Consider the following 12,120-nt stretch of genomic DNA (forward strand, 5'->3'; position numbering starts at 1 on the left):
ATCACAAGGTATTCGTAATGCCCATCCCGGGTATTAAAGTCAGTCTTCCATTCATCCCCCGCACGGATATGAATTCAATTGTAGGCTCCATGAAGATCTAGTTTTGTAAAAACTGTAGCTCCCTTTACCCGGTCAAATAATTCTGGAATTAACGGCAGCAGGTTCTTCACAGTGATCTCATTAAGTCCGCGATAATCTATGCATGGTCATAAACCACCGTCTTTCTTGTTAATGAAAAAAGAATCCGGCTTCTGCAGGTGAAGAAGATGGTCTAATAAATCCTTTGGATAAATTCTCTTGTATATAATCAGACAGCACTTGAGTCTCCGGAATGGACAGTGGATAAATTCGCCCCTTAGGAGGTGTTTTGCCCTGCACCAAATTGATTGGGCAGTCCATTCACGATGAGGGGGTAAGGAGTCAGCCGCTTGTTTACTGAAGACATCCACAAAAGATTGATAGACTGAAGGTAACTCAGGAAGACCGACTGACTGGAGGGGTTTAACTAAACAATCCTTGGTACAAGATTCACCCCATGAAAGAATTTCCGTGGTTTGCCAGTTAAGTTGTGGATTATGTTTTTGCAGCCAAGGCAATCCAAGTATCACATCATGAGAGGCTTTGGGAATCACGAGGAAGGAAATATATTCAGGATGGAGCACACCAACTTTCATCTTGAGACATATGGTTCAATGAGTAATTATGCCTTCTGGAATTCGACTTCCATCCACTGCTGTAACAGAAACTGCTACTTCCAGAGGCATGGTTTGAACTTTAGATTGTATAACAAAGGCTGAAGTGATGAAGTTCTTGGCTGCTCTGGAATCTAGGAGTGCTGAAACTTTAACTGTAGAACTCGTAACTTTTAAACAAATAGGCAAAGTTAGCTCCTTGCCGGAACATGATTCCAAAGTAACTCCTAGCTTAACCTCTCTTGAATAAGCTAGGAGTGAGAGTTTCCTGGCCAAAGTTTGCAGAACTTAACGAAATATTCAGAGGACCTGCAATACATGCAGAGGTTACCCTGTCGATGAATTTGTTCCTCTTCCGTAAGACGAAAGCATCCGATCTGCATAGGCTCTTCTGTCGTCACAAGAGACTGAGACAAAGAAGGATCTTGTCGAGGTCTGGGTCGAAAATGCAAGATAAAAATGTAACGTAGATCAAGTTTATTGCAGATGGAAATTAATTCGTCCAGTTTAGATGGCACATCACGAATGGTTAAATCATCCTTGTTTCTGTCTGAGAGTCAATTCCAGAATACTGCGACCATGGCCTCTTCGTTCCAGTTTAATTCTGAAAACAAAGTGTGAAATTGAATAACATATTGACTAACGGGGCATGAGCCCTGACGTTGACGGAGAATCTCCAAAGACGCTGAGGTTGTTCTTCCCGGTTCATCGAAGATTTTCCAGAAGTATGATACAAATTCATCAGAATTAGAAAGAATAGGGTCTCCCCTCTCCCACAGCGGCGATGCCCACTCCAAAGCCTGACCGGACATGAGGGCAATGATATATGTGACCTTAGAACAGGCTGATGGAAAACTAGCAGACAACAGTTCAAACTGAATCTCGCATTGAATCAGAAATCCTCTGCAAAGCTTTGGAGTCCTGTCAAACTTGCTTGGTGAAGGTAACTGCAGATTAGACATAGGCACCATCACTGGAGGAACTGCTGCAGAGGCAGAGACCACTGGAGTTGGAACTTGAACTGGTTGTGTCATTATAGCTGTATGAAGAGCATCCAGATGATCTGCCATAGTTTGCATGAACTGAACTATTTGTGTCTATATGGACTCCTGATTATCCAGACGGGAAAGAATATTTGCCGTAGCACCGCCTCCTGCGATTTGGTCACCCGATGGATCTATGGGGCCAGTACTTACTGTCAGGACTGACTGAATTTGTGGATCCATTAACCTTGGACCAACCGAAGGTGTAGGTGCTGGAGTATGGTGGAAACAGGAAGGACGAATATAGTTCCGTTTCATATATTTATTAATAGACAATAGTTCCAATAAGGAGTTAAATGATAATCATTAGTCACCATATATAAACTGACGTATTGCAATGAATGGCATAAAGATAAGCAGGATCAGTATTGATGATGCATTGAAGAAATGTTCATATGAATAAGATAAAATGTGCCTGAAGATTAATGAAGAATTGTCCAATATAAAGCAATGATTGGTGCCATACTGTAAGAAGTGTTAACTGGATATTGTAGACATAGACGAATAATTGGGAAGACTTGTTACTGATGCTTAAAGGCTGAACTGAAGAACTGTGTAGAGCTGTCTTTGAATGATGCAAAAAATGAAGATACAATAGTGAAAGGAATACTTGCAGGTTGCAAAGATAATACTTGTAGCACTGTGGAAAGCTGCAGCAGACGACAATGGAGAAGAATGGATTAAGCTGAGAGCTGAGTAAACGAGGACCAGGATTTAGTAGAAACTTCCACAGGCTGTGTGATTGAAGCAGGCAGTCACTGAACAACAGGGTAACCTCTCACAGGACTCTGGAAATCCACTTGTTGCCACTTGGAGAGCGGTTGACTGACAGCACAACAGGGAGCTGGTGGATCTCTTGTGGTGAAGGCTGCAGGCAGACCTCTAGAAGTGGAGGCGATATCAAGACCACTGGAATCACACAGAAATCCACGGAGAGAGCACAGAGCTAGGATACAGAGAAGCTACAACAAATCCCTGGCCAAGAGTGAAATAATCCCAGCCTACTTATAGGCAGCACAAGCACAGGATTGGCTAACACTTATCCACAGGTGCTCACAGGTGCTGCATTTGGTCTCCAACATGGCCACTTCCTGTACTGCAGACACACAGAGGTGCTTCTGGCCATTCGGTCCCCGCGCTCCCGGCTCCCAAAACCTGCATCACCTCTGCCGCCAACCACACGGCGTCCCCACATGGCCGCACAGCACTGCGAGCAACCGCGTCGGCAATGTACAGACCCCAGCTGTTTAAAGTCAATTTCAGAGCATGGAGTAATAAAACCACTGGGTGACATAGTATGGTTTCAGATTACTACACGTTTAAATTTTTATCATTTAACTGTGTTACCGGACTATTTTTCTGATGGTGATGACATTACAAGCTGGTATAAATGTGATGCGGTCAATTTACCTACAATCAGAATCCCGACGGACAAAATCCCGACAACCATTGACCGACGGTCAAAATCCCGACAAGGTCAAAATCCCAACATGGTCAAAATACCAACATTTAAAATACAGATAAGGTCAAAATACCAACATTTAAAATGTTGACAGGTCAAAAGGTCGACATGAGTTTTTCATTATTTTTTTTTTAATTAAAACTGACTTGTTCATACTTTACCATCCCAGTGGACCTGGAGGGGGAATATAATAGTGCGAGGGGACGCAGTACACTTATACGGTGTCCATGTCAACCTATGTCGACATACACACCAAAAAACAATGAAAAACACGTGTCAACTTTTTAACCTGTCGACATTTTAAAAGTTGGTATTTTGACCTTGTCTGTATTTTAAATGTCGGCATTTTGACTGTCAGTCAATTATTGTTGGGATTTTGACCGTCAGGATTTTGATTGTAGGTATTTCATACTGAGCCCGGTATAAACCACTGAGATACTTTCTACATGATATGCATAGAAAAGAATTTAACTGGCAAAATACTGTTGTACAATAATGTTCCTATGGGGCCTGAATTAGATGCAGTTGGAGCTGCTGTCGCTGCTGCTTACATGGAAGGCTTAGTTATTGCTTTTAGTAGAAAATATTACATTCTGGAAGAATACCTTTCTTTTCTTCTTCCTGTGGACGTATGTATACACTTATATACACTTCCTACAGTGCAATAGTTTAATATGTACAATATGTAATAAAAGCAACATTTTTATTTAAATGAAATATAAAGGGCCAAAACCAGGTTGATCGTGCTGTGTAAATGATTGCCACTTTAAAAAAAACCTGAAAAACCTTACCAAATCTCTCACTTTCTGAAACTTTCACTCTATTACATGTGGCCCAAAGTGTCCCCCCAAAAAAGAGGTTTACTTCATTGTTTTTGCCCTCTCACAGAATGTTTTCCTGTTAAGGAAACATAGATTGCAAGCTCCACTGACCCAGTGACTAATGTGAATGTCAGAAATAAACTATGGGATTTCACATTAAGCTGCTTGTACCTTACAGAACAACACACTAATATATCTGAAATAGGCCCTCATTCCGAGTTGATCGCTCGCTAGCTACTTTTTGCAGCCGTGCAAACGTATAATTGCCGCCCACGTGGGAACTGTATTTTCGCTTTGCAAGTGTGCGATCGCATGTGCAGCCGAGCGGTACAACATTTTTTTTTGCAGTTTCTGAGTAGCTCTGGACTTACTCAGCCCTTGCGATCACTTCAGCCTGTCCGGTCCTGGAATTAACGTCAGACACCCGCCCTGCAAGCGCCTGGACACGCCTGCATTTTCCCTACCACTCCCAGAAAACGGTCAGTTGACACCCATAAACGCCCTCTTTCTGTCAATCTCCTTGCGAATGGAATCGTCGCTAGAAGTATTGCACAGCAACGATGCTGTTTGTACCCGTACGACGCACGTGCGCATTGCGGTGCATGCGCAGTAGTAACCTGATCGCTGCGCTGCGAAAATCGGCAGCGTACGATCAACTCGGAATGACCCCCATGGGGATGGATTCAGAGGTGCATGCAATGTCAATGTCAAATGCTCTGGAAAGATTTTTGCCCCTGTGCAAAAGTCTTACTGCGCAGTGCGCACGCACTGGGATTGATTAGTGAGTATTTATTCACAAAGTGAAGCGCATAAGGGGACATGTACTAAGCAGTGATAAAAGTGGAAAAGTTGTCCATGGCAACCAATCAGCATTGATGTAACATTTCTAATTTGCATACTATAAAAGTATACAGAGCAGCTGATTGGTTGCCATGGGCAGCTTCTCCACTGGCTCACTTCTCCACTTTATCACTGCTTAGTACATGTCCCCCATATTCCGTTGCGCTTTAAAATTTTAAACAGTGATAAAACAAATAGGGTAATAACAGACAGACATATAGGTAGGAAGGCCCTGCTTGCAAGTTTACAATCTATAGGGATATTAGTAGGATACACAAGGATAGCTGCTATCTATAACATAACGGTCCGACCACATTGCAAAGACCGTCCTGATGAGATGTAATTAGATATGAGTTCTGAAGGTTATGTGTGCGGTTCAGGAATTTGATAGGCTTGCTTGAAGAGTTTTCAGAGAACACTTAAAGGTTTGGATAGTCTTTTTGTGCATGGGAGTGCATTTCATAGGGTGGGTGCTGCCCGAAGAAAGTCCTGCAATTGTGAATGGGAGCAACTAATCCGTGCAGATGAGAAATGCAGATCTTGTGCAGGGCGGTGAGGTCGAGTTGGGAGATATTTTGAGATAATCAAAGAGATGTATGTTGGTGTAGTTTGGTTAATAGCATTATATGTGAGTAGAAGTATTTTTTATTTAACACGATAGAATATGGGCAACCAATGGAGGCACTGACAGAGAGGATCAGCAGATGATAAACGTCTTGCTAGGAAGAGTAGCCTTGCAGCTGCAATCAGAATGGATTGTAGTGGTGAGAGTCTTTTCTTGGAAAGACCAGTAAAGAGACAATTGCAATAATTAATGCAGAAGATAATGGCCCTCATTCCAAGTTGATCGATCGCTAGCTGCTTTTAGCAGCAGTGCAAATGCTATGCCGCCACCCTCTGGGAGTGTATCTTAGCTTAGCAGAATAGCGAACGAAAGGTTAGCAGTTCTGCTATTAAATATTTTCATGCAGTTTCAGAGTAGCTTGAAACGTACTCCTACCTTGCGATCACTGCAGACAGTTCAGTTCCTGTTTTGACGTCACAAACACGCCCTGCGTATGGCCAGCCACTCCCCCATTTCTACAGGCACGCCTGCGTTTTCTGCTGACACGCCTGCATTTTTTAGTACACTCCCAGAAAACGGTCAGTTACCACCCAGAAACGCCCCTTTCCTGTCAATCACTCACCGATCACTCGAGCGATATAAAACAGTTGTTCGGCCATGTGTAAAACTGCATAGTTTTGTTTGAAAGTACTTAGCGCGTGCGCACTGTGGCCCATACGCATGCGCAGACCAGCCGATTTTTAGCCTGATCGCTACGCTGCGAAAAACGGCAACGAGCGATCAACTCGGAATGAGGGTCCATGAGTGCATGGATTAGAGTTTTTGCAGTGTCTTGTGTAAGATTAGGTCATATTTTGGATATGTTTTTTAGATGCATGTAACATGATTTAGGGACAGATTGAATGTGTGGAACAAAGGACAGTTCAGAGTCAAGGATGACAACTAGGCAGCGAGCTTGTGAGGTAGGGTTAGTTGTCAACAGTTATGAAGATATGAGGTTGGTAACTACTGTACTCTTGGCTGGCAGTAATATAATTAATTCTGTTTTGGAAATGTTGCATTTCAGGTGGCGAGATGACATTTAAGATGAAATGGCAGAAGGCATTCAGTGACCCGGCCCAGTACAGATATTGACAAATCTGGGGAGGATAGATAGATTTGGGTATCATCCGCATACAAATGATACTGAAATCCAAACAAGCTGATCAGTTTACCAAGAAATGTAGTATAGATTGAGAAAAGCAAAGGACCCAAGACTGAGCCTTGAGCCTTGTGGTACTCCAACTGATAGAGGTAGCGAAGAGGAGGTGAAATCAGAGAAGTGAACACTGAAATAGTGATACCCCCTGGGGATGTCAGGTAGAGCTATCCCTACAGGGGTGTTGGTTACAGCTAACCCCCTCTAGTGCCTAACCCTAACCGTATACCCCCCTGGACCCTAGCCCAACCCGCACCCCGATACCAGGGCAGTAGAGAGCCTGGCTGTGCCGAGGTACTTTTCAAGGGGTGTAGCCTTATCACAGGAGGCGCAGTCAGGCACCCTTAGAAAAAATTGTATTTTAAGCACCTCCCTGGCCACACTGCAGCGTGTGCTGGGCTGTGGAGAAGAGTTGCAGCTGCTGCTGCCAGGTAAGGGGGAGGGGGCCATCACTGGGCCTGTCCATCAGACCTGGGCCTGTGTAATTTGTATCCTCCCCCCTCTCTTGGCACCACTGGGCGATACTCACCTTTGGTGTTCTGGCGCCGGTCTCGTGAGGGGTGTCGGGATTCCAACGTCGGTCACATGACCGCCGGCATCCCGACCACCGGGATGACGAACACATCCCAGTAGGATCATAAAGAACATAACTCATCATTCTCACAAGTTTTGGAACAAACAGACTGTGAGTTAACTGTGAGTTACGATTTTTATGAAACTTTATTCACCCCACAGTTAAACAGTCTTCTTTTAATGCAGTTAATTTTGTTTTTGTTTGTTTTTTATTATGGTACTGTACTTATTGGGAAATATAAACTTTTAAAAAGATAATGTTGTCCTATATTCTTCTTTCTTCTGCACTGCTTTGGTACAGCTATTCTCCATCTCTTAATTACTCCAATTTTAATCTCTTAGCTTTCTCGTTGTAGTCTGCTGTAGACATTTCTATTTTATGTTGATCACCAAATTGTTTTGGAACAGAAGAAATCTTAATATTACGTATAACAGAACTAGTACATACCTACATGTCCTTTTTAATTGGTCTAGTATTGTGGTGTGATGTCTCTGCACTAGTTCATTCTCAGCACTGAAGGAATCCTCAGAGTAGATTGGCCTTGCCACCAAGTATTTGTTCTCCATAGGAATCTTCACCGTTTCATCCAGTGGTACTTCTGTAGGATTTACATTTCTTTTTCTAAACCTGTTCAGTATTGTCTGGAAGTTGAACATTTTGTGATCTAAAATAAGATATGAACTGTAATATTAATAATTACAGTATACAGATTTTTATTTCTCTGTAACAAGAATTATGACTTTGTTTACAAGTGTTGTTTAAGAAATTGATTCAGCAGTGGTTTATACCGCATATGCCTCATTTTATAGCTAGGCAGGCAGGCAGTTTCTTTTTCATATACCTTTACAAATTTCAGGGGACATGTATGCATGTTATCAAGATAAAAGTAGATTATACATGCTGATACGCTATTTGCCACTTTTAGTTTCTTATATCAGAGTACTAGCTGGAGTACCCGGCGATGCCCGGGATTTTAAGAATGTCTTTTTACAAAAATAAATGTAAATATTAAACACACAGTATAAATAACATTGTAGATAGCCGAATACCCGTGCTTTGCAACGGGATGAGGATGGTAAATTAGAATGATAGTTGTTCGTTAAATTACGTTGGTTGGAGATCTAGTATATTTTTTCATATCTTGCTTCCCTGACGCACTTTGTGTAGTGGCCGGGCCCCTTTTTGGTCCCCCAAGGGACCCTGCTCTTCCCACTATACAACTCTCAGTCTGTGGCTTCCTGCTGCCTCTATTCCCCTCCTCACATCATGTCAGTGCCCCTGTGAAATTATCGATTTTTTCACTGTTTATTAAATAGCGCAGCACATTATGTATCTCCTGATATACTCTGTGCTGCTGGGGAACCGTGCTACTTCCACTATATAACTCTCAGTGTGTGGGTTTGTGCTACCTGTATTCCCCTGCTCACATCATGTCACTGGCCCTGTCACATGCAGCCCTGTCATCACTGACATATCATGCATGTCCTGATATAGTCTGTGCTGCTGGCCCACCCCTAGGGGTGCTAGTGGTGTGTTACACTGTGGGAACAAACACTGTGGTGGTAAGATACCCCTAGGGGCGAGGCAGCAGCACAGAGTTTTTCAGCAGACAGCATAACTCTTTAATACCTTGAGCAATTTACACCAAACTTGCTATACAAAGGACTTACACTCTGGGAACAAACACTGTGGGGGTAAGTCATTTGTATAGCAAGTTTGGTGTAAATTGCTCAAGGCATTAAAGAGTTATGCTGTCTGCTGAAAAACTATGTGCTGCTGCCTCGCCACTAGGGGTGTTAGGGGTGTCTCACCACCACAGTGTTTGTTCCCAGCCTGTAAGTCATATGTGTACCAAGTTTGTTGTAAATAGGTCGAGGCATTCGGGAGTTGTGCTGTTTTCTGAAATACTCTGTGCTGCTGTCCCTCCCCTGGGGGTTCTAGTAGTGTGTTACCCCCACAGTGCTTGTTCCGTTTGTTCCCAGAGTGTAAGTCATTTGTGCAGCAAGTTTGGTGTAAATTGCTCCAGGTATTAAAGAGTTATGCTGTCTGCTAATAAAACTCTGCTGCTGCCTCATCCCTTGGGGGGCTAGGGGTGTCTTACCCCCACAGTGTTTGGTCCCAGCCTGTAAGTCATATGTGTACGAAGTTTGTTGTAAATAGGTCCAGGCATTTGGGAGTTATGCTGTCTCCTGAAATACTCTGTGCTGCTGACCCACTGCTAGGGGTGTCCAACCCCCACAGAGTTTGTTTACAGAGTGTAAGTCAGATGTGTACCAAGTTTGGTGTAAATTGTTCCAGCCCTTTCACAGTTATGCTGTCTGCTGACATACTCTGTGCTGCTGTCCCACCCCTAGGGGTGCTAGGGGTGTCTGACCCCCACAGTGTTTGTTCCAAGAGTGTAAGGCATATGTGTACCAATTTCTGAGTACATTGCTCCAGCAATTCCGGAGTTATTCTGTCTCCTGATATACTCTGTGGTGCTAGGGATTTCTAATTGTTTTAGTGGCCTCCGCCGTGTTTTCATACGCCCGTATGTAAAATTTCACGATCTTCGCTTGTAAACTGTGGATTTGTATAGAAAGACAGACAGACAAATTTTCACTTTTATATAGTAGATAATGCTTTGATAGACCCATCTTCCTTCCATGGTCCTTCCAGCCTGGTCTGTGGACAGCCACATAGTGCCAAATGGAGAGGCCGTTCAGGGCTTTGGCCAGCTGGTGAGGGGGACAGATTTCCCCTTTGCAGCGCATGGCTCCACTTCCTGGCACCGTACATAGGTGGTCATTCCGAGTTGTTCGCTTGGTAATTTTCTTCACATCGCAGCGATTTTCCGCTAACTGCGCAATGTCCGCAGTGCGACTGCGCCAAGTAAATTTGCTATGCAGTTAGGTATTTTACTCACGGCATTACAAGGTTTATTCTTCGTTCTGGTGATCGTAATGTGATTGACAGGAAGTGGGTGTTTCTGGGCGGAAACTGGCCGTTTTATGGGAGTGTTTGAAAAAACGCTTCCGTTTCTGGGAAAAACGCGGGAGTGGCTGGAGAAACGGAGGAGTGTCTGGGCGAATGCTGGGTGTGTTTGTGACGTCAAACCAGGAACGAAAAGCACTGAACTGATCGCACTGGCAGAGTAAGTCTCGAGCTACTCAGAAACTGCACAGAGAAGTCTTTTCGCAACATTGCAAATCTTTCGTTCGCAATTTTGATAAGCTAAGATTCACTCCCAGTAGGCGGCGGCTTAGCGTGTGCAATGCTGCTAAAAGCAGCTCGCGAGCGAACAACTCGGAATGAGGGCCATAGTATTTTCCTTTTTTTATGGTGGTGTGTGGCCACACCTGCCAATTACATGCCTCTACAGTCCCTGGCCCTTTGGCTCTTTCAACTACCCTAGATGAACCACACACTAACATGCAGCCCAGGCCACACAGATGGAAATATTGCATGCTACATTCACTCAGTAAGCCTTACCCATGCAATGTTGGCTATAGACAGCATAATGACCTAGTTATGCAGACAGCTATTATTTCCTGTACACTACAAGGCTGTGGAGACTGATTGAGAAAAGCTACATCCATGACAGCTACAGTACCATAGTTATATCCACAAAACTAGATAACTACAGTATACCAAAATACTAAGATTATAGTTATAAAGTATACACAATTTGGGTAATACAGATACATTCGTGGTAATTCTTGAGGCAAACAATTCGCACGGGTGTACTGTATGTATCGCAATTGCACCTATCCGCACCTGCGTGTGACTCGTTCGCAGGAGCGTACGCCGCATTCAACCCTATGGGACACAGTTGTTTATGCAGCGCACGTGCACATTCACATGCATGCTAGCCTTGGCCAATGCCCCGCAATTATTGTGGCTAGAGGCAAGGATGACCGTGGACAGATCTGTAGCATCACTTCACATAATGTTGAAAATAATGAGACACGCTATTTATACTAGCATTACCATGGTTTTCAATTCAATTCTTTTCATTTAGCTTTAATTTCTAAGATTATATTGGTCTCTCATACACCTTTATTGAACTGTTCACATAGTACAATATTTTTGTGAAATTGTATAATAATGTGTAATAATATATACTTTTAAATCTTCTCGCTATGTGGTAGAGTCTGTAAAAAAACGTACATACTACCACAATAATGTAAACACCCTAGTGCTGAGAAAAAGAAATGGGGGATTTTTCTTTCTTCAGAATGGAGATGTTTCTTATTCCAAGTAAAGACTCTACGACGGGATTCGGTCTGAAGATCGACAGTGTCTAGGTCAACAATGTTTAAGTCGACCACTATAGGTCGACAGTCACTAGGTCGACATGGATGGAATGTCGACAGGGTTTCTAGGTCGACATGTGCTAGGTCGACAGGTCTAAAGGTCGACATGAGTTTTTCAAATTTTTTTTGGGGGGGGATTTTTTCATACTTAACGATCCACATGGACTACGATTGGAACGGTAAAGTGTGCCGAGCGAAGCGGTAGCGGAGCGAAGGCACCATGCCCGAAGCATGGCGAGCGAAGCGAGCCATGCGAGGGGACGCGGTGCACTAATTTGGGATCCCGGTCACTTTACGAAGAAAACGACAAAAAAAAAAAAATCATCATGTCGACCTTTAGACCTGTCGACCTAGCACATGTCGACCTAGAAACCCTGTCGACCTTCCATCCATGTCGACCTAGTGACTGTCGACCTATAGTGGTCGACCTAAACATTGTCGACCTAGTCACTGTCGATAAAACGAACCATACCCCTCTACAACACCTTTCAGTGCATATAGATTAATTTTTTTTTTTCAGACAAGGGCTTTGGAGGCTTATCACTCAAAGATTTCTCTCAAAACTGAAAGGAGTAAATATTAACTAATTCCAGAAGATTCAGAATAGACTGGGTAATTAGTGTGTCCTTG

General features: G+C 43.4%; 1 protein-coding gene across 1 annotated transcript in view; it reads right to left on the reverse strand.

The window, feature by feature from the left end:
* LOC134934585 (chloride anion exchanger-like) overlaps nucleotides 1–12,120 on the reverse strand; it is a 158,913-nt gene that overhangs the window by 139,378 nt on the left and 7,415 nt on the right. Inside the window, exon 2 of the mRNA XM_063929991.1 lies at nucleotides 7,643–7,859. Coding sequence (XP_063786061.1) covers nucleotides 7,643–7,859 — 217 coding nt within the window. The remainder of the gene's footprint in view (nucleotides 1–7,642; nucleotides 7,860–12,120) is intronic.

Source organism: Pseudophryne corroboree, chromosome 6 (assembly GCF_028390025.1).
Source record: "Pseudophryne corroboree isolate aPseCor3 chromosome 6, aPseCor3.hap2, whole genome shotgun sequence".
In the NCBI taxonomy this organism is placed as follows: domain Eukaryota; kingdom Metazoa; phylum Chordata; class Amphibia; order Anura; family Myobatrachidae; genus Pseudophryne; species Pseudophryne corroboree.